Source organism: Eucalyptus grandis, chromosome 11, assembly GCF_016545825.1.
Source record: "Eucalyptus grandis isolate ANBG69807.140 chromosome 11, ASM1654582v1, whole genome shotgun sequence".
Lineage (NCBI taxonomy): Eukaryota > Viridiplantae > Streptophyta > Magnoliopsida > Myrtales > Myrtaceae > Eucalyptus > Eucalyptus grandis.
Window position 1 is genome coordinate 118,199 of NC_052622.1, and position 23,010 is coordinate 141,208.

Below are 23,010 nucleotides of genomic sequence, written 5' to 3' on the forward strand. Positions count from 1 at the left end.
GGAATTTGGGGGAAAGAAAGAAAGAAAGAAGAAAGAAAGAAGGGCGCTCTCTCTCTCTCTGACTCGATTTCGTCCCACTTTTCACCACCGCCTCCTGCTCGCCTCCTCCTGCTTCCTGCTTCCTGCTTCCACCTTCATCTATCATCCTCTCTCTCTCTCTCTCTCTCTCTCTAATCTTTATTTTTAATTTAATTGGTTTTTCGTGTCTCTCTCCTCCTTCCATTTGGTTGCTTCAAGAATTCGCATCGCCCTCCCCTCCCCTCCCTCCCTCCCCTCCCCTCCTTATTCTCTAAACCAAATCCCCAATCCCTCTCCCTCCCCCTCTCCCTCTCCCTCTCCTGATCGATCGCTCCGATGCCGCCGTCTCGGCGTTGATCATCATCGTGGGTCGATCGCCCAATCAGAAAATGCTGGTGATGGGATTAGATTCCGTTGGTGGTGGAGAGTTTCTGCACTCGGCACTCCCGTCGTCACTCTCCCTCCCCCTCCCCTCCCCCTCCGCCGCAGGACCTCTCTCCTCCTCCTCCTTCGATTGATCGCCCTCTCCCCTCTCTCTCTCTCTCTCTCGACCTTTGCCGTCTTTCCCAGCTCGCTCGCCCTCCTGGCCCTCGTCGTGTCTGCGGATGATACGTGATGACGGATTTCGTGGATGAGGTCAATTCGTGCTTCGGGGAGTAAAGGAAGGCCCTCGTAATGGATGAGGTCAGCCCTAACGATGAAGCTGACCCTCGGGCCCACCACCTGGGCCGCGCCACCGATTCGCCCGAGCCCTCTTCCTCCTCCTCCCCCTCCTCCCCTCCCCCTCCTCCTCCTCCTCGTCGGCGTGGCATCCCAGGCCGCTCGCTTTCAGAGGTTATGTCGCTCCCACGTCCACGAGTTTGCGAGTCGTTGTTAGGAGACCTGTGAGTGTTCTCTCTCTGTCTTTCCTTCCGATTCAGCTAAGTCTAATGCCCCTTAGTCTTTCCCCCTCCCCACGTTGCTCTTCCGATCGAGAGTTTTCCTTGGTAATACACGTGCTGTTCTGTTGTCCGAATGATGCATGCTGCTGGAAATACAAGCATAACCATAAAATCTGAATTTGTATTGACCCTCTAGACTGAGCATCACGGGTTTGCTCCTTCCTGACTTGATCATCCTGGTAATTCCAGTTCCTCCCACGCCCCCGTCTTTGGTAATGGTTAAGAGGATCGCTCTTTCCCTTATGCCCAGTAAATGGAAATTCCATCTATCTAATTTACCATAGAACTGAAAAATTTCAATGTTCATTAGAAAAATCGAGGCTAGAAAATAGATGCATTAGCACTTGAAAGAGTTGATTTTGAGGTAAATGTTTTGAGTAATTGAACATTCAATGTGTGATCGACTACATTGGAGTACTTGATTTGGATTTCGAGTGTGGTTAATCAACTTGGTATCGAGTGAAAAAACTTAATTTTTATGCCAATTTCTCCTTCAGTTTTGTTTTTACTGTGCAAGTTGCGCAAAAGGAAGTAGAATTCCCATTTGTTTCTATCAATCACCTGGCTTTCCCCTCATTTTATCATAGGAATGGCCTCCAATATTAGCAAGTCTCATAACTCCTTCGTCCTCCATTGTTTCTTGATGTTATCAAGTCTCTTGTTCTGTCAGTAATGGCAACTTCGGATCTGCTGACTGTTTTGTGGGTCTGCTAGGCTGGTAACTTCATTTGTGCCTGCAAAATTTAGTAAAGCATGTTGGCCCCTGGACAGTAGGTTAGGCTTCAGTTATGTCCGAGGCACTTCGGGCTGTCTAACTGGTTAGGGTTGTGATTGGACATTGTCCGTTAAAACATCACCTTTCCTTTTCTTCTATAACCTTTACTGACATGACAGCCTTTTCTACCTTTTTATGTCACTTAGTTGCATCTGCCTTTACTATTGATTTTAACCTCAGGTCAATGATTGCATGACAACTACAATGCAGCGTACTCTTGTCTTGACAAATGTTTTTATGTTTCTTATGGAACTGAATATTTAGCATTTTAATAGACCTTGATACCACTAATTTCACTGTTGCAGTTGGTGGTGAGACTAACCAAGGAGATAGTGGAGACATATCGAATATGCAACCCTCATTTCAACTATTCTGAAGAACTGAACCCAAAGCGGTATTTGACCACTCCATCAGTTGGAGTTCTTAATGATGGCTATGACAATGCAAACTCGGACCTTATTTTGACAGTAAACTTTGTCCTGGTCAATCCAGATACGAAACGGAGGTGTGTGATCGTTGAGTCAGTGAAGTTATAGTTGTTGCTAGTGCTGCCGATTCTCTCTCTCTCTCTCTCTCTCTCTCTCTCTCTCCATTTGTGATTAATGAGTTTGGGCCATCTCATTACTTCAGTCTTCTGTGTGTCAAACTTCCTATCACTGTCTATGCTCATTAGCAGAACTAACCGGGATGCTTTGGGACCATTCTTTCCCCCTTTTTGAATTCCTTTGACAAGTTTGTGATATAATCGTTCTTTATTTGTTTCTCATAATTTGAGAGGAATTAGATTTTCCTGGGGAGGGAATTATAAGTGGCATTCTAGATGTAGAGATGCTCTTAGAAGTCTGAATTTCTAGTTGGCTCCATTGATGAACGAGGTTCGGTTTTTTTTTTTTTCCCAGTTTTTCATCATCTTGCTTCACCAGAATGCCTAAAAAGCTAAATCTGCAGGAGTAATTGATTTTTCTCTGTGACTTTCATGAAGTCGTTTACTGCACTGGAATTATGATTGAAGTTCCTTATGTAATTTGTTTAGCTATTGAATTGGTATGCACAATAAATAGGATCCAACTTACTCTAACTTTATCATGGGCGTTCTAGTTTCTCAAAGTTGTGCATCCATCATTGAAGTTATGTGAGTAAACAAGCCTTTACTGGGTTATAATTCATGCGATTGATTGGAATCGAGTGTACTTGAAATTCTACTTTTCTTGCAGATATATTGTCAAAGAAGTCCTAGGCCATGGTACCTTTGGTCAGGTTGCCAAATGCTGGGTTCCTGAAACTTGCAGTTTTCTTGCTGTCAAAATTATAAAGAATCAACCTGCATACTCCCAACAAGCACTGGTTGAAGTTTCTATTTTGACAACGGTAGTTCAATGTGACATTATCCAGCATGCAGTGTTTGTACTACCTGTTTTGATTCTGCTCAGCTTACCTTTGTTTTTCCGTTTGCAGTTAAATAAGAAGTATGATCCTGAGGATAAGCATCACATTGTCCGTATCTATGATTACTTCATATGTCATCAGCACTTATGCATCTGTTTTGAGCTGCTTGATACAAATCTGTAAGTTATTTTGAACGACTCATTAAAACTTAGGTTCTTTTCCTCTTGTGAGAAAGTCCAACAAAAAATTTTAAGTGATTCAATGGAGGGAGACCATATGTACAGAAAGAGCGTTTAGACCCGTACACAAGTGAGTAAATACTTGAATACCCCTCTCATGGGCAGATTGAACTGAGAACGGAATGTGGAATTGATGAATGGGGAGCCTCACATGTGAAATAAATATGAGGTGGAACCTGTTTATGATACCATGTTTGGAAGTCCTACTATAACATTTAAGCCATTAGGGGGAGACCAAATGTAGATAAAGAGCATCGGAATCTCATAGATTAACAACCCTCATATATCACCGTATAGAGACTTGGAATAATGTTACATTTTCTCTCTTCTTCTTTTTGCCCTCTTCCATATATGTACATAATAGTATTATAATTCTTTTCTAATCATGCAGGTACGAGCTTATTAAGCTTAACCACTTCAGGGGATTGTCGTTGAGCATAGTGCAGCTGTTCTCCAGACAAGTATAGCAGACTTTTCTAAACAATACTAACTATTATTTCTGATTTTATTATCGTGAAAATTTATGCTTCTCCACTTAATTATATAGATTTTACGTGGACTGGCTCTTTTAAAAGATGCTGGTATCATTCATTGTGATCTGAAGCCAGAGAACATACTCCTATGCACAAGGTGAGCTATTTTTCTTCATGTCTTTTATACCTTTCAATAAATTATGAAGTGATCGCAGCTGCTGTAAGTGATTGTTACGCCTTGTAATTGCCAGCACGAAGCAAGCAGAAATAAAGATTATCGACTTTGGATCTGCATGCATGGAAGAACGAACTGTCTACTCATACATTCAGGTTTTCTTCCATGCTTGACGTTGACACTAATTTTCTCTGATCATTCTAATGAAGCCTAACATATGAATTACTTCTTCCTTCTGCAGAGCCGCTACTATAGATCGCCTGAAGTTCTTCTTGGGTATCGGTATCCTTGTAAATGAATAGCTAGCTTTGAATTAGTCTATTTATCATGCGACATCTTGGTTGATATTTTTTCATCCTTTATATTTTGTATTCGGTTTTAGTTTCTTCGTTCCAGATTTCTTTGTCATTTCCTCTTGTCAGTCTGCAGCTTACTCAAACTTTGCAAAGTAAAGTTCCATCAAACATGGAAGCCAGCTTAATTCAAATGTCCTTTGGACCATTAAATTGTCTATTAAGAATGATTTGCTTTGACAATGGTTGTGATTGCCTACAATTGAAGTCACCGATAAAGCTTCGCAACCGGTTCCAGCTGTTCACATTGAGTTATTTTAGTTTTGGCACAAGAATTGTTTTATTGAAATCCAGTCAATGACCAGTCCCTGACCCTGATATAATTAATTCTGATGTAACCCATCAACATTTTGGTTGACTTGGGTTGAAAAATCATTGAGGTGGCAGGTTCACTATTTCGCAAAGCAAAGACACAGATCAGGTAGTAGGACTTCTTCAAGGACTTCAATTGAGAGATTAGCTCAGCCAGCAGCCAGCTATCTCAATTATTGAGTATGCTGATGCTGAATTTATGTCAATCGTGCTATCGGCATGAGGCAAAATGCCAAAGAAAGGCATCTTCATACCAGAACTGAAATTTGTTACCTTTACTTTCATTTGCTTGACTTAATCGAAGCTTTTGCTTGGAACATACACAGCTATGAACCTATTGACATGATTCAACACTGCATATCATGTACTAAGGATTTTTTAACAGATAGAGCCTTCCCTTTGATGAAGATTGTTGCTACTTCAGTGCAAATCCTCTCTCTCTCTCTCTCTTTCTCTCTCATGTGGGTGCGAGAATTAGGTTGCACCTTGACCCTTCTTAGATACACAACGGCTATTGACATGTGGTCTTTTGGCTGCATAGTGGCGGAACTGTTCCTGGGATTGCCGTTGTTTCCTGGAGCATCAGAATTTGATCTTCTGCAGAGAATGATCAAAATACTTGGGTACTTTTCCTTCTTCTGTCTTCTGATTTCATTATTTTGTTGTTTCCAACATTCTTTATTAAATTGGCTTGCTTCCATCCTGAGCACATTTTTGAAGACAGTTATGATTATTGGCTGCTTAATTCTGGATCTCATGCAGTTTCCTTTAATTATTCATCTATTGTTTCTTTTCCTTCCCCTATGAAAAATAGTATGAAGAAGCAGAGATTTTATTTTTCTTTTATGTGAGAAGTTTGTCGTGCAGCAAAATGAATATCATCATTATTTGTAAACATTTTGCATGCTGTCTTTTCCTCCACAAATGTAGAAATAAATGAATTAGTAGCAATTAGTCTCTTTCGGTGAGAAATTTTTCCTTCATTTTTAATGGCTTCTGCTTCACGTCAAATCACAGGGGACTTGTCATACGTGTTCGTCTATTAAACTCCCATCACCTAAAACTTTTTCAAAACCTATTTTGTTGCAAATTTTTTGAAACTTTAAATATTTTAGTTTCCATTTTTAAATTTGATTAAATACTTTCTAAGCCCAAACAATTGGACCCTAGAAATTGTGGTCCATGTAAAACGGTGTAAAGTGGACATGCATAGGAATTCTAAAGAGGGCCGAGTGACTTGATGCAAAGGAAAAGCTACAAGATAGAACATACTGATATTATTGTAGAAGTACCCACATGTATGTCCATCATCAATTTGTTTTTAAGAGCATTCATTTGTACCCTTAATTAAGGGCTTATATTGAATACTTTTACTTGATACATTAGTCATTCAGAATCAATGTGAATACTTATACATGATAAAGCACATTGCATAGTGATTCATAAATGTGACTGTTTCCCTTAGAGATTATATGGTAGTTGTCATGTAAGAAGGTAAAGAGGAAAGTGTAAGAGGACGCAATTAAAAAGGCCTAAGTAAGCGGAGATATAGGAAATGCTACAAGATAGAATGTACTGATGTATAAGTACCTGCACATATATCTATCGAATTGTTATCAAAAGCATTCTGTTGCACCCTTAACTAAGGGTTAGATCGAAAGATACTTAATCATATCTTAGTCATTTGGGCTAAACTGAACTCTTATACACAACATAGTAAGTTTAGTTAATCATAGTGATGAATGTACATTTGTATGGACACTTGCTAGCATCTTATGCAAGGGACTCCATCTATCCATAATGGTTCTAGTAAAATCAATGGGGAGTGATGAAGCCATTAGCTTGTTTCTAGATTGAGTAAATCGTCCAAAAAATATTCCAAATATTTTTTTAGCAGTTTCTAATGGCTGACGTGAGTGCACTAAGTCGGTTTCCTGCACGTGTGGAAATATTGCAGAGGACAGCCCCCTGATTATGTACTTAAGGAGGCAAAAAATACAACCAAGTTTTTTAAGTGCATTGGAAATGTCCATGATATGGAGAATTTTCAGGCTTCAATTTGTCAGAGGAGTGTTTATCAAGTTTTATCAGAAGAAGAATATGAAGCTGTAAGTTATCCAGCTTGGACAATGTTATTTTCTCTCTCTCTCTCTCTCTCTCTCTCTCTCTCTCTTTCCTTTTTTTTTGTCTTTCATTCCCATTTTGGCTTTTTTAAATTGATTCTTTTCTGGTTCTTTTGTTTTAAATCTTTTCTGGTTCTTTTGTTTTAAATAGAGAGAGCTGAAAAAGCCTTCGATTGGAAAAGAGTATTTCAATTATATGAATCTTGAAGCAATTGTAACAAGCTACCCATACCGAAAGAACTTGACTAAAGAAGATATGATCAAAGGTTAGCCTTTCTGATACCAACTGTACAAGATGTTGATGGCACAACCGTTTTGGGAAGATTGCTACACTGTGTAGTTCCTAAGATGTCTTGTTTCTCTTTCCCTTCGACAGAGTCTCAAGTACGGTTAGCTCTAATTGACTTCTTAAGAGGACTTGTTGAGTTTGATCCTGCAAAACGGTGGTCGCCATTTCAGGTCATTATTTGATCATCTTAAAGTTATTGCAGTAACCTCATCTGGCAAGTTTGCTTCCATTGCATTATTTTTTATTTCACTTTGGACATTTTTTGGTAATTCTGGCTAGGTCCTTTGTTTTTCAGGCTTCAGGACACCCATTTGTCACTGGTGAACCTTTTACATGCCCTTATCAACCGCCTCTGGAGACCCCTCGCATGGTAAGATACTAAGAACATGCGAGCTGGACTTCTTATTCACTAAGAAGGCGACCAACCCATTATCAAATTGGAGAAATGAAACTGTCAAAACATTGGAGGTCCACTATGAAAGAACATGGGGCTGTGCTATTATATGAAGTTATATAATGCTTATTTCATTAAATTTGAGCAAAAATGATTGTTTGAGGTTTCTTAGCTTTTCTTTTAACTTATAATTGTGAATTATGGACATTTTGGGTGTCCTATTGGTTTACAAGTGTTTCAATATAGCAAACTGAACAAGGATGACTGCTAGTACTGTTAGTGAGATGACTTGCCAATGAGCTGGTGGTGCTGTGTATCGTCTGAGCACCTTACAGTTTTTGCCATGCCATTGCTTTGTTTTATTTTCATATTTTAAGGTCTAATTAAGCTACAGGTGTAATTGAGTTATAAATCAATATATATATAATTAAGTATCTTTTCTCAAGTATCGTGTCTTTTTTTATGTTACCCATTCTGTTATGCTATATGGCCTGTGTTAGCGAAATATAGACATGACACCTCAGAGTTACAACTGTTTCTCCTGTTTCTTCCTCTTTCTGTTGTATAAAGTCTGATTGTTTAACCACCGCCCTCAGCGGCGCAGCTGGCTCGGGCTCTCTCCCCCTCACGAAAGGGAGAAGTTCGAATTCCAGAGGCGTCGTTAGGGATTCTTACCTGGAATACTATGGTGGTGGGTTCTGCGGTCGCTCCCCCAGGGTTTGCTTGCCGGCTGTTGGCTTACGGGGTTCCCTGGGTTACCAAAAAAAAAAAAAAAAGTCTGATTGTTTATACTCATCTTTTTCTTTTCTTTCTTTTTGTTGTAGCTGGTTGCTCAAAATATCAAGGTAGATCATCACCCAGGTGGAGGACATTGGTTTGCTGCTGGTTTGTCTCCTAATGTGAGATTTTTGCCCCCTCAAAGTACCATTGTTTTTCTTGTTTGAGGTCGTAAAGTTTTTCTTTTCAATTTCTATGAATTTAACATGATTGAATACATTCTCCCCTCACAAAGATCACTTGTGTAGGTAGTTGGCAGGAACAGGGTCCCCCTGCATAGTAGTCCTAATTTCCAAGCGGTGCCATATGCTCATGCAAGTAGCTATGGCAGTTTAGGAAGTCATGGGAGCTATAATGATGGTGCTGGGCTTGGCAGCAGCTATGGAAGTTATGGTGATAATGCAAATCTTTTCGCATATTATTCACCTGTTGGTCCATCTGCTATGAACATTAGTTCACAAGGCAATGGGAAAATGCTTGGAAGCAGTCCTGATGCAAGATGGAGGAATTTTCAATATTCCCATGTAAATGGACTTGGTATGAGCCCATCTGCAGGGAACATTGCCTCCTTGCCCCTAGGCACTAGTCCTTCGCAATTTACTCCACCAAACTCCTATGGCCAATTTTCAGTTGGTTCTCCTGGGCAGTTTGGCCCACCGTCTCCAGCAAGAGGTAGTCTGCAGGGATCACCACTGGGAAAGACGGCTGCAGCAGGACAGTTTAACAGAAGAAAGGGTTGGACTTATTCTGGAAGCTCACAGTATCAGGAAAGTTCATCTTCACTGCATTGGCAAGGGCATCATAATGAAGGAGGCAACTCTGGCCAAGCTGAGGGTAGTTCACACCTGCCTAATGAATCAACTCTGCATTTGCCATCAAATCTTATTGCTGTAAGCAGGAAACAACAGCAAGTGGTCGGTGGAATTTCTTCCGGATTTCCTGCCATGCAGAATGTTTCTGGATCCTTTGCACAGGTTTCCAATAGGCAGTGGCACCAAACTCTAGGAGCCCCTGATGACATGCATGATGCTGGTTCATCATTGCCCAATCCTGGAGATTGGGATCCCAACTACAGGTTAGTTTATAAAGATTTTGACAGATCAGTTGAATCTGCATAAGCCAGTCTGTTGGATGAAATACAGTGCTACTCCTTGCATGCCATAGCATAGTCATCCTCTTGTAATATAGTTGGAACTAAAAATAAACAAATACAGGGGCAATTGATTCTAGTAATTTCAACTTTTGGGGATATATTTTTCCCTTGGTTTATTTTGGAGAGAATAAGGGTTCATGCATGTCTACTGGTAGAGTAGGTGTGTATATGAAATGGCTCTTTTGGTTTGCTTATTTGTAGTTTCCATACTTAATTGAATTTTTTTATGTTGATGATTGGACTGATTATCCATCTATTTGGCAATCAGCTTAGACTTTAGAGAGAGAATATTCTAGTCTAGTGTTTGCTGGAAATTGAGCCGTTGAAACCCTAGTAGACTACCAATTCTCAGTTGTGTTATTTTTAGGTATAAGCTGTCAGGAAATAAGCCTTTTAGCATATCTTTTTAACACTTGCCCTCTAGTAAGCCAGGCCTTGCATTTGAAACAAAATAAACAGACAATCGGAAGTGTCAATTATAGAAATAAATAGGCAGGCGTTTGGTTCACCAGAATAACTATGTATTCTTAATTTATTTTTATAGAATAGAACTATTATTCAATTGAAAAAAATCCAACAGATACAGCTCTTCTAGGAATAGCTATTTCCACGAAATCAAGCACAATCGTTGCTTGCTGCCTTTAGAAATAGTAATTCCAAGAAATTGTCACAGCAATTATCATAGAAACTATTATTTATTCTGAAAGTCTATAAAATCATGGAATATTAGATTATTGATTACATTTTAAATTATTTATTAAAAAGTAAATAATCACGCTTTATTCTAAATTAGTTGCATTTAGTATCATAGGATCATTATGTGTATTTAATTTATAGTATAGCTAGAATTACCTCAAATTTAGTTGTGAACAACATATTATATTTTTAATGTCTTTTATAACTTGTTATAATCTATATTTATGTATAAAATTTATCATAACTTTAATTTAATGTGTGATATTATATAGTGAGAAGCTTTTGATGGCTATACTTGATTATTATTGTAATATCCGTATATGATGTTAATGTTTATGAATAAATATTTGCATTGATAACTAACTTATAGGATCTTGATTATTATGAAATAATGATATTTGTATCGTAAAAAACCAATTATTATAATTTATGATACAAAACATTTGCAGCATAGACATATGTAAATACATAAATATATTTATACATAGATAGATATATATGTATACAAATTGTAGTTAATTTTTTTTTTTTAGGTAAAGAATTGTAGTTAAATTTTAAATCGTAGATTTATACATAATTAAAAAGATTTATTTCAAATTCAGTTAGTTTCATAATAAAATTTTTTTGACAATGAAGTCGTTTTGTTTTTTATTCATTATTATTATGGTGTGTGCATTGGAAGCTCTAAAACTTGTCATAAAAGTGAAGTTAAGTCCTAAAACTTGTTATAAAAATGCAGTTTAGTCCTAAAACTTTCAAAAAATTGCAATTTAAATCTTAAAACTTGTCACAAAAGTGCAATCGAACCCTAAAACTCTCATAAAGTGCAATGAAGTCGTAAAACTTGTTATAAAAGTGCAATCAAGAATTGTCAAATTGGTCCAATCAAGTCCTTCCATTAATTGCAATTTTTGAAAACTTTAGGACTTGATTACACTTTAATAACAAGTTTTAGGACTTGATAACACTTTTTGAAAGTTTTAGGAGTTGGTGGCGTTTTTTTGAAAGTTTTATGATTCAATTGTACTTTTATGATAAGTTTTAGGACTTTCAATGCACTTATCCCTTATTATTATAATAAGATAAATAGGCATCGTGCCGCTAGCAGAGATAATTGAGGTTTTATTGTCGTATGGATTAAACTTATTGAATGGATATGGGGGTACTTTGATGTCCTATCTCTGTCTCTGTCTCTGTCTCTCTGTCTCTGTCTCTCTCTCTCTCTCTCACACACACATTTTTGGGGATAAATAGGGGATGATATGATTTTCACATGGTATTCTCAATTTATGGGAAGGCAAAGAAGACAGTCCTTAGGACAGTGATTCCATTCTGCAACCCAAAAACTAAGAAATGTCTATTATATTGCTGTTGTTACGCTATTTAGTTTCATGCTATTCTATTCCTGTTGTATATAATCCTGCAAAGAAAACGAACTATTATGATGACTTCCTAACAATTAAAGGAGTTTCTGGATCCCCATTCTTTGGTATCATGTTAGATATAGAAAATGATCTAAATTAGCATCTTTCTTAATGAACTTAAAAGATAAATCTTGCTTCTCTGCTTTACAAGCTTGAAATGGGAGAAAAAGAAAATAATATATGATGTAGGTATTAGATATGAGTAATTATTCATATGGCTAGGAGGAGGATGTAATGTCAAAAGTTGGACTCTAGGAAAGCAAGGGTGAGAAGGGAGAATGAATTGGAGGATTTTTCAGTTATTTGGATCTCATTAAAAGACCTTAGACTTAATGAATTCTGGTTGTAAATCCATGAGTGAAACGATATAATGGCAATTAATATTTTTGGTCTTGACACGTGATAGACATAAAATCATAGCTATCTAAAATGTATGCGTAAGTCTCCAGGTAGCTTGGCCTCTGCGTTCATGCCCATGTTATAAAAAAGTAATTTCGTCATGATTTCTGGGTCACGACCTAAACAAATGACCAGTTTCATAGAATAAAAACAGCAAGCCTTTTCTTGACAAAAATCCAAATTAACTGGAATTTTGGTTTATTTGAATTTTTCTTTATCTGTGCACTAGTTATTCCAGTTTATTAGTGACAGAGCTATTGATGATTTAAGTAGATTATCCTCTTTGGTCTATTCTGTACAAAGTCGTAGATTAGAGCTCTTAGTGTCTGCTCAAGGCTTTTGAGTTGCTTAACATTCCTTCAGTGGGAAATCTTTTCCCATTGCACATATGGATACACGACTGCATTTCTTAAGTTTCATTTGATTTGCTATCTCTGACCACAGTGATGAACTACTACTGGAAGAAGTGGAAGAAGAATCCTCAGATAAAAGTTGCCTAGCCACTGAGTTTGGGAAAGTGATGCATCTCAGTTCTGCAGAGTCATTAGTAGGTGTCAGGAGGCCCACCAAGGTCCCCACATCAAGTACAAATTCATTCATAAGGTAGCCAAATCTCTTTCCTTGCTAATTCACTGGGGAATGGAATGTTATCTGCATTTAATCTGTTACATGGGAAGTTTTTGTTTCCGCTTTTACTGTTGGTTAACCTATAGAAAAGAATTCTTTACATTCTTTTATTCATGAACACATGCACATGCATGCAATAAGGTTACATCTGCTTACTTATGCTTCTCTGTACTCCAGACACAACGGTCCTGCTCAATCATTTATACACGTAGAGCCAGGCAATCCTCCACCTCATGATCAGTATTTTGGACAAATACGTGGCTTGTCAAACCCTTCCCATTTTATGCCGCCGCCCTCTCATAATTCTTTCAGCCGTTTGGCGCAGCATCGTGCTCAGCGACTATATTATGGAAGAGCATCCTCTGGGCGTGGAAATGAGTGGGATTATAACAAGATGCAGGCTCCTTCTTCAAGCTTCAACAATGGGGTTGCACATCCTCATGGAAACAGCTCTTTCATCAATGGCATGTCATGGGGTACTCTCTGAATTCTACACTCTAGGGTTATTGCCATTGCTTAAGTGGCAGAATCAAATGGTTTTATATCTTTGTTGATGCAGGGCGAAGGGCCAGTGATGCTTTCACAAACATACCTCCAACAACTCGTGGAAGAAAAGACTATGGAAGAATTGCCTAATAGCAAAAGATTGATTAAATTTTTACAATGAGGAATCACTGCTTTGGATGGCCAAGAAAGTCAGATTGATAGTTCACCTGTCTTGTGGGCTTGTGCAACGAGATTCTCAATCATGTGATGCTCATTGCTGTGGTCATGGTGAATATAATTTATTGTTCAGGTTTGAGGAGCTCTTGTGACTTATCTTTTGAATGATGCTTTCCAATTTGTGGCCATTTAATCAATTTATCTGCCTTTGAGGTGCCAAATCCTATTTGATTCTTGTGTAACACTGATACTGCTCTGGTATAGCATCTTATTTTATTTGTCCTGGTAATCAAAGAAAGAAATGTAGATTGCTTTTGTTCGAAGGGAAGTGCCAAGAATTTTGGTGAATGGGAATGTGGAGGGGATTGTAATTGAGGTCACAGAGGAGTTCCATCAGCTTCTTTGAAACTCACTTGTCACATTTTTAAATGTGCAGTCTCTTATGTGCGGAATGTCTGATTGTATCAGTTTGATGAACTCAACTTGCCGCATGGAGCAACAAATCTTCTGGTTACCTTGATCCGGGATAAATGTTGGTAGTTTGGGGATTACCATTTAGCAGACCAAGATTACTTCTCCTGGATGTTGAACTTAAAGATAAGTTGGATTCATAGTGATAGGTTTGGTTGTCTACTGGTTTCTGTGGTTGTGGGGTGTGATCCGAAGTGATCCAGGTTCTATCGTTTTAACATAAACTTGAAGTCGTACTTTACTCTCAGGCTTCAGCGTTGATGCCTGGTGACTTCTAAAAGATTTCCTTGATTGCAAGTTTCAAGGAAGATGCACCTTTCAAAGAACGGGTAAAAATTAGGTAAACTTCTGGAGGTTGACTAAGAGAAGCTAATGCAAGATGTGCTGCAAACTGGAAGATGATTGAGAATGGATTGTAAGTTGGTTATACATCCTATATCGTGACCCAGCATCTTCGACGGTTGGGTAGGGAAATGAGTTGGGTGAAGTTTCTGCTTTTTAGGATTAGGGTCCTGTGAACTTGCTCGACATGCTACTGCACATATTTCTCTGTACTATCATTCAACAACTCTCGAAGAAATTAAGGGACATTAACCGCATCATAACAAGAATTCTCATAGAAATCAAAATTGAGGGAATCAAACCTAATTAATCGGAGATGAATGCCATGCATCTCTCTCCCTCTCTCTCACAAGCACGCGCGCATGCAATGGGCCGTTTTAAAGATCTCGAGGTGTTGGCTGTTTCTAACTGCATCATGTTGAATACTAGTTTGAGTTAAAATTGGATGTTGAGGCCATAACTCCATAAAATATAAGTCAAGCGAATAAGGAATATTTGACGAGTTTTAGAGTGAATGTGCTTCTGGTAGTCCTTTGTAACAATCTGTTGGGTCCATTGCTCCGTTATATATTATTGGAATTTCACGAGTAAAAGTACACAAAACATGGTCAACATCGTTCTGGACAAGCTCGAGAAAGAAAGGGGAGGAGGCAATAGGCAAATGGAGCGTTAAATCTTGATCAAAATCTTGACGCAATTTGACTGCTTAAGTATCTCAGGAGCTTTTGGTACGTCTTCCAATTTCATCTCGTGGGTTAGAAGTTCATCAAGTCGTATCTCCTGTGGAACAAAAGCAAGCAAATTCAGTGATTGTGTGCATTGACTCTGAAGTGGTGTGGCGTGAAAAAGCTCATTAAAACCTTAGTTTTCGATTTGTGGAGGAGGAGGGGGAGGTGGGTCTTGCTTTTGAGGCCTCCAAAAATGGTTCCCTTCAATGTTCTCCCCATAATCAGATTCAGAAAACTAATCCGCACAAAAGGGTTCAGCCCCTCACCCACTACCACTGCTTTGCCTTTTCCCTGACCACAAAATATATACGTATGAGACTTGAAAGGAGTTCTGTTGTGTGAGAGGACATACATAATATGATGATATGGATTCATCACCATTTTAGTGGCTTCTAGGGCCTGGTCGATCAAGTCAGTTACTCCAGTGCACTCAAAGCAGTAGTCCACGCCGACTCCGCCCGTCAGGTCTTTGACCATTTGGGAGATGGATTTCGAATCTGCATTATCGGAGGACTCGTGATCATCTGGATTAATGAAATGAGTCATTCCAAAGGCTTCTCCCTTGTCCTTCTTCATCCTGTTTTTGTCCACGCCGATTATGGTACTCGCCCCTTGCACTCTTGCTCCTTCTATGGCCTGGTCAAGATCAATATCAATTGAACTATTACGGTGTTTCTCTCTCTCTCTCTCTCTCTCTCCGTGTAACTGATGCTCTCAAAACAGCATTTATATAGGAACACGTGTAAGCTAGTACAAAACCAACCAACCACATACCCCAAGTCCAACAGCACCGAGGCCAATCACAGCCACGGAGGAGCCACTCTCGACCTTAGAGTCCATCCAAGCGGCCCCAAACCCAGTGGAGAATCCGCATGACAAGAAGCTAGCATGCGGGAGAGCTACACCTGGGTCAACCTTCACAACATAATTGGCGTCGCACACCGTGTACTCGGACCAGGTGGAGCAAGAGAGGAGGTGGTACAGGGTCTGGCCTCGGATGGACATTCGCGACGTGCCATCCGGCAGCACGCCACTAAAAGAGAGCGGATGCCGGAGGCATAAGTTTGTCTTCTCCGAGTTGCAGTTCTCACACTCTCCGCATTCTCCAAGAAACAGGGGAATAACCACATCTCCTTTCTTCCACTCTTTCACTTCCTCTCCAACGCTCTCCACAATCCTGCCATTTTCCGGTCAATCACATGCACACGTGTATATATCTGTGTGCGTGTAGACAGCAATGGATGTGCCTATGTTGAGAGCAATTGAATCTTATGCTGCTTAAATGCTTTGATGAATAACTATATTCTAACGTAACAATCAAGGGGTGTATCTGGGAGGCTTAATAATATAATCGGATCGGCCATGGATGTTATCCTCCCACCGAGGTGTTCGATAGTCATTCACGAAATCATCTTTCCATCAATCTATTTTAAATGCCAGAAAAACCTTAGCCAGACAAACACGCTCAGTTTTCAAACCCAATGTTCAACCGTCGCTGACCAGGCCACCAAAAAAAGTTGCAGTCTCGCTGGCCAAGCCACTATCGAAACCGTTAAGAGGCTTGATAGGATCGTCCATGGCCATGGACTACCTTATAACTTCTAGAGGAACCTGAGGCGGAGATGGATGTTGAGAGCTAGAGAATTGCAGCTATAGCTAAGAAGAGAGCTCATGCCTGGCGATTAGCTTTGTGAAGATTCAGATTCATAGATGAAACTAATGGGGTTGTGGAGTCTCATTGAGAAAAATAATATTCAAGCGCAAAAAGTAGTTTGTTATAAGCAATCACTTTCCAATAGGTCACCCATCCCACTAATGGCATACATGTAATATTCATATTAAAATAGATAATAGAGTTTTTACTGCTACTAATGTCATATATGTAATTTCCATCATAATTATTTATACTCTAGACTCTTGTTATATATTGGGGCAATATCTTTTATAGTTGTAATATTGAAGCTTATAATGCTGGTACTGATATTGAGAGGTGGAAAAATTGCCTAATCTAGCACAATAATTTTCCGTTTCTGATTTTAGAAAGAGTTTTTTCTTCTCTATTTTCTTTTAAAAAATTCACGTTCCTAACATAAACAAATTGCAATCTGAAATTGGCTAATATTCTTTTTCCTCTCATCAACGATGGGCCTTAGATTCCGGCAGTGGAGGCAGCTAACAGTGGTGTTGGTGGCTAGCCGAGGATCACGCAAGACACTTAAAAATTGACCGGAGGAAAACGTAATCCTAACGAATGAACTGCAATTATCAATATTCGCCGACTATTGGAACATTTCCGATGTGGGAGAATACTTCTTCTTTCTTTTTTTTTCTTTTTTTTTTTTTTGGTCGGGAGGGGGAGAACACTTGTTGCGAAGTTGGTAAGTGGGGATTTTTAAAGAATGAGAGATATTAAAGTGCCTGGCCTAGCTATAGCTAGAGGTATCCGGCCATATTTGGAGTATGAATGAGATGGATGCTGCTCTTGGGGAGAAGCAGAACTTGGGAGGGGATCACGATGGTTGTCTTCATATTTCATCAAGAGCAAGTCACAAGTTATGATCATACACACAAGGCCCAGCCAATATGTAATGAAGGGAACGCAACTCCTCACTGGCATATCTTACAGGGAGTAATTAGAGGTAATCAAACTAAGAAGCGAACCAGACTTGGCATGCTGGAAGAGTGAGAAGATTTTACCCGACACCTTCGTGGCCGAGAACTCGAGGGTAAACTGGCTGCAACGCCAACAAATTGGAGAAGAGTGAATTGTATGACAGAAAAGAAAAGAAAAGAAAAGAAATGCAGAGGAGAGAGTAGAGTGGACTAGAGTAGAGAGAGAAGTGAACTGACAAAAGGGAAACCCCGGGAACATATGACATCCGTGTGGCAAACACTGGCAAACAACATCTTCATCCTCACTTCGCTCCCCTTGGGAGGATCCACTTGTATCTCCTCCACTTTCCATTCCTCCTCTGCTCCCCAGCACACCACTCCTTTGCACGTTATCACTTGCGAGCTGCTCATCTCTTTCTCTCTCTATTATGGTATCGCTTTTCTATTTCTCTCAGCAGAAGTATCAATTTGCTTACCTCCAGTCACCTTTACCAGTCCATATGGGTTTCACTGTTTTGCACTGGGAAACGAGTCTCATCTTCTTTTGGTTTTATTTTATTTATATTTTAAATCATCATCCAACGGGCTATATTATAGCCTTCCATCTTATCTAATGCTACCAGCGACCCTTCAACCACTGATGAGAATACTATCATTCAATCAAACATGAAAACAGACAGGCGCAAAGTAAATGTTAGTGGACCAAATGCGTCATTATCCATCAGTTGATCTGATTTGACCTTGCTTCTTCTTCTAACCATCCATCGCTTATCCTTTGCCTGAAGCTGCAGTCACTTTCGATTTTCTTCTCTTCTTGGCACTCCATCCACGTCCAATGGAGAAGTCACTCAAACGAGGACAAAGCCGTCCATTAATTCACGAACCATTTGCAAACTTTTGCTGTCGTGTAGGAAAGGACGTCTTGATAAATTGCTCAACCATTAAATAATGGTAAAAGTTGCAATGAGAGGTCTCCGGGGAATTAACGTATTCTATTTATTGAGTGTTCGATTACGTGACATTTGTTTAAACATGACTCTTTAGAATCGAGATTATAATTTTGTACCTATCTCGTCCACATGCTCTGTTAAATTAGGAACAATAATTTTAATATCCGGGGTGCAATTAAATCCAATAATGACACGACACAATAATGGTATAAAATTGGATTTGTGTGAGAAAAGTTATTTATAGCTTTTAAGGGAGCTATTACTTCATAACACCGTTTTCTTACAAATAAAGTATCGGACAAGGAAATGAGTTGGGTAGAGCTTCTGCTCTTTTAAAATTAGGGTCCCGTGAACTTGCTCAACATGCCACTGAATTTTTCTGTACTATCATTTAACTAGTCTAGAAGAAAAGTAAGAGTCATTGACCACATCATAAGGAGGATCTTCATGGAATTCAAAATTTTCAGGGAATCAAGCCCTAATTAAACGGAGATCAATGCCATGCATAAAATAGTTGTAGAGTGAATGTGCTTCTGGTAGTCCTTGTCACAATCTGTTGGATCCATCGATTGATTATATATTATTGGAATTTCACAAGAAAAAAAAAAGTAACTCAAAGCAAGGTCAATATCGTACTGGACAAACTCAAGAAAGAAAGGGAAGGAGGCAATAGGCATATGGGGCGTCAAATTTTGATCAAAATCTTGACGCAATTTGACTGCTTCAGTATGTCAAGAGCTTTCGGTACGTCCTCCAATTTCATCTCGTGGGTTAGAAGTTCATCAAGTAGGATCTCCTGCGGAACAAAAGCAAGCAAAGTCAGTGGCTGTGTGCATTGCGTCTGAATTGGCGTGGCATGAAAAAGCTTATTAAAACCTTATTTTTGCATTTGTGGAGGAGGAGGGGAAGGTGGGTCTTGCTTTTGAGACCTCCAAAAATGGTTCCCTTCAATGTTCTCCCCATCAACAGATTCAGGAAACTAATCTGCACAAACTGGTCCAGCCCTGCACCCACTACCACTGCTTTGCCTTTTCCCTGAACACATAAAATATATACGTGTGAGACCTTTTTTTTTTCTCCTGGTCGGAATAACGAATGAGACTTGAAAGATGGAGCTTTGTTGGGTGTGTGAGCGTGCGAGCACGCAGTATATTTTCATGGACAATGTGACAATGTAGATTCATCACCACTTTAGTGGCTTCTAGTGCTTGGTTGATCAAGTCAGGTACTCCCGAGCATTCAAAGCAGTAGTCCACGCCGACTCCACCCGTCAAGTCTTTGACCATTTCGGAGATGGATTTCGAATCCGCATTACCGGAGGACTGTTGAGCTTCTGGATTTATGAAATTAGTCATCCCAAACGCTTCTCCCTTGTCTTTCTTCATCCCGTTTTTGTCCACGCCGATTATGGTAGTGGCCCCTTGCACCCTTGCTCCTTTTACGACCTGCTCATCATCAAATCAACTGAACTATTACCGTGCTTTCACTCTCTTTCTAATTAATTCTCTCAAGAAAGCATTTATATAGTGCGCATGTAAGCTAGTAACACAACCGACCAACCACATACCCCGAGTCCAACAGCACCGAGGCCGATCACAGCCACGGAGGAGCCACTCTCGACCTTGGAGTCCATCCAAGCGGCCCCAAACCCAGTGGAGAATCCGCACGACAAGAAGCTAGCATGCGGGAGAGCTACATCTGGGTCAACCTTCATAACATAGTTGACATCAGACACTGTGTACTCAGACCAGGTGGAGCAAGAGAGGAGGTGGTACAGGGTCTGGCCTCGGATGGACATTCTCGATGTGCCATCTGGTAATAAGCCACTAAAAGAGAGCGGATGCCGGAGGCATAAGTTTGTCTTCTCCGAGTTACAGTTCTCACACTCCCCGCATTCTCCCACAAAGACAGGAATAACCACGTCTCCTTTCTTCAACTCTTTTACTTCCTCTCCAACACTTTCCACAATCCTGCCATTTTCCCCCGTCAATCACATATATATAGACAGCACTGGATGTGCATATGTTGAGAGCAACGGTACCTTATGTTGATGAAATGCTTTGATGAGTTACTATATTCCTATTTAACTATCAAGGGATGTACCTGTGAGGCTTAATTTCCGTGTTTTCCATCATCATTTGACTTAAATCTATTTTGACCGCCAGGAAAAGCCTAGCCAGACAATCAAGCTCCCTTTGTTCAACCGTTGTTGACCAGGCCACCACAAATGTTGCCTTCTCGCTGGCCAAGCCACCACCAATCCCATTAGAGGCTTGATAAGCTCGTCCATGGCCATGGAGTATCTAATAATTTCTTAAGGAACCTGAGGCAGAGATGGGTGATGGAAGTCTTGAGCTAGCGAATTGCAGCTATAGCTAAGAACACGGCTCATGCTTGGGGATTGGCTTTGTGAAGAGTCAGATTCATTGATGAAACAAATTAAAATGTGAAGTTGGCTATTCTTTTTACTCTCACCGGCAGTGGAGGCAGCTAAGAGTGGTGTTGGCTGGCCGTGGATCACAAGACACTAGTAGGATTTGTAGTTTGAGGGTAAAGTTACTTATTATGTGAGCATAACTTTATCGAGACTGACCGGGGGAGAACGGAGTCCTAATTATATCAAATTGAATAAAGTGCAGTCATCCATATGGGGCGATTGGTAGAACAGCTGCGATACGGGAGCACACCCATTGCAAAGCAGGTAAATGGGAATGTTAGAAAAATGAGAGATATTAAGTGCCTGCCTGAGCTAGCTGTAGCTAGAGGCATCCAGACATATTTGGAGAATGACCATGAATGAGATGGATGCTGTTCTTGAGGAGAAGCAGGACTCGGGAATCGATCCCGATGGTTGTGTTGATGTTCATTAACAGTAAGTCACAAGTTATGATCATACATACAACACCCAGCCAAAAAGTAATGGAGCGAATGCCAACTCCTCACTGACATATCTAACGGGGATTATTAGGGGGAATCAAATTAAGGAGCCGATCAGATTTTGCATGGAGTCACCAAGTTGTGGGGGGGAGAGAGAGAGAGAGAAGACTTTACCCAACACCTTCATGGCCAAGAACTCGAGGGTATATCGGCTGCAACGCCAACAAATTGGGGAAGAGTAAATTATAAGACAGATAAGAGAAGGGAAGAAGAGTAGAGTAGAGTAGAGAGAGAAGTGAACTAACGAAAGGGAAACCCCGGGAGCACAAGACATCCGTGTGGCAAACACTGGCGAACAACATCTTCATCCTCACTTCACTCCCCTTGGGGGGATCCACTTGTATCTCCTCCACCTTCCACTCTTCCCCTGCTCCCCAGCATACCACCCCTTTGCATGTTATCACCTGCGAGCTGCTCATCTCTCTCTCTCTCTCTCTCTCTCTTTTATGGGATTGCTTTTCCGGTTTCTCTCACCACCAAGTATCAGTATGATTAGCCTCGATGGATTTGCTCATATTATATAGATGATCACCTTCACCTCCACACCTCCATGCGCGTTCCCTGTTTTTGGTCATATGCGCCTTGGATATCACGTGTCCTGGTGCTTTTCCTAATAAAAAATTCTCCAACTGCTTGCTACCACCATGCATATGCATATACCAAACCAAACCTCTATTCCCGGTGCAATAGTTGACTTTCCTGACGGATAGACTTGTTAATACATAAATACATACATATAGGTTGTAAGCTCTCACAGGCTTATGTCGTCAACGTGCAAATTATATTTATGCTTGAATCAACTATCCAAGTCAGCTAAACTTCAGCTTTGTATCTTACATAATCTATGATGGAATCCACAAAAAACTTTTGAATAGCCCGATTATTATATATGTATATCGGGATTTCTCGTCATGAAAAAAATAACTTCATAAATAAATTGATGAATAAGAGAACCATCGCAAGCAAGCAAGCTAGCTGTTGACGTGCTATGCTACCGACATTCAAAACAGATTGGCGAAAAATGGAGTTTGGGGACAAAATGAGTCATCATCCGACTAATATCTTACAGCAATTTGATCCCCACCATTTATTAGTGGAAATCGATAACATTTGAGCTCGTGATCTTTATTTTATCGTTGCGTGAAGCTGAGATCATTGGACTTTTTTGGCTTTGTTCGCGGATAATGTCCAAGTTCTGCAGCCGTGGGCGAGAAGGACATCTTCATAAATTGCTCAACCACTCAATTAACAATTGCTATTATTGAGTGTTCGATTATGACCCACTTTGTTTAAATATACGATAGATTTGTGCTTATCTCGGCCATGTTTTATTTTTCAAGATCGGACGACTTAGTTTGTCCCCTAGTGACGTGACTCCTGGTGATTTATGAAATGCCATTTTGCTAAATAAGAATAAGTGCTCTAAAAATTCTAGGATTTATCATGAAAATACAATTAAGTCCTTGAATTTATAATATATAAAAAAATGCAATCAAATCATAAAATTTGTCAAATTTGTGTAATCAAATACTTCCATTAGACAATATTCTCTTTACTATGTAACATTTATTATTATTTATTTTGCAAATTTTAAAACTAAAAGAAGAAGAAGAAAAAGAAGAAGAATGGTAGGGCCTCATCGTCGATGGCACACCATTGCCACTGCCCATTTCCAGAGGGTTTGGAGATCGCCAACCTTGGGCAAGGCGAGGGCTGATGACCCTTGCCAGGTTCAAATGAGGGCTGACATTT

At 39.8% G+C, this 23,010-nt stretch overlaps 3 protein-coding genes across 4 annotated transcripts; 1 reads left to right on the top strand and 2 right to left on the bottom strand.

The window, feature by feature from the left end:
* Positions 1-725: 725 nt before the first annotated feature.
* LOC104424263 (dual specificity protein kinase YAK1 homolog) lies at positions 726-13,625 on the top strand (the record flags this gene model as incomplete). The annotated part of the gene is made up of 18 exons (XM_010036629.3): positions 726-902; positions 2,040-2,239; positions 2,949-3,102; positions 3,190-3,299; positions 3,751-3,820; positions 3,907-3,989; positions 4,084-4,162; positions 4,249-4,289; positions 5,173-5,295; positions 6,630-6,780; positions 6,947-7,061; positions 7,172-7,254; positions 7,380-7,454; positions 8,303-8,377; positions 8,504-9,330; positions 12,372-12,530; positions 12,732-13,030; positions 13,114-13,625. Coding segments are annotated over 18 exons (2,898 nt in total), but the record flags the coding sequence as incomplete, so codon positions are not given.
* Positions 13,626-14,562: 937 nt separating this feature from the next.
* Positions 14,563-17,928, bottom strand: LOC104424264 (CYP enzymes assisting alcohol dehydrogenase). The gene is made up of 6 exons (XM_010036630.3): positions 17,609-17,928; positions 17,456-17,493; positions 15,533-15,935; positions 15,137-15,394; positions 14,891-15,049; positions 14,563-14,810 (listed from the first exon to the last, which is right to left on the bottom strand). Exons 1-6 carry the CDS (start codon positions 17,780-17,782, stop codon positions 14,700-14,702), a joined length of 1,143 nt encoding a protein of 380 aa, XP_010034932.2. The 5' UTR covers positions 17,783-17,928; the 3' UTR covers positions 14,563-14,699.
* An 875-nt stretch (positions 17,929-18,803) lies between these two features.
* Positions 18,804-21,867, bottom strand: LOC104424265 (CYP enzymes assisting alcohol dehydrogenase). 2 transcript variants are annotated; one of them, XM_010036631.3, is made up of 6 exons: positions 21,504-21,867; positions 21,373-21,410; positions 19,889-20,291; positions 19,509-19,766; positions 19,198-19,356; positions 18,804-19,117 (listed from the first exon to the last, which is right to left on the bottom strand). In XM_010036631.3, the coding sequence occupies exons 1-6, from the start codon at positions 21,675-21,677 to the stop codon at positions 19,007-19,009; spliced, it is 1,143 nt and encodes a 380-aa protein (XP_010034933.1). In that variant the 5' UTR covers positions 21,678-21,867; the 3' UTR covers positions 18,804-19,006. The 2 variants fall into 2 exon arrangements, with proteins under 2 accessions (XP_010034933.1, XP_039160472.1); XM_039304538.1 differs by lacking the exons at positions 21,373-21,410; positions 21,504-21,867 and adding an exon at positions 20,425-21,355.
* Between the last annotated feature and the right edge of the window lie 1,143 nt (positions 21,868-23,010).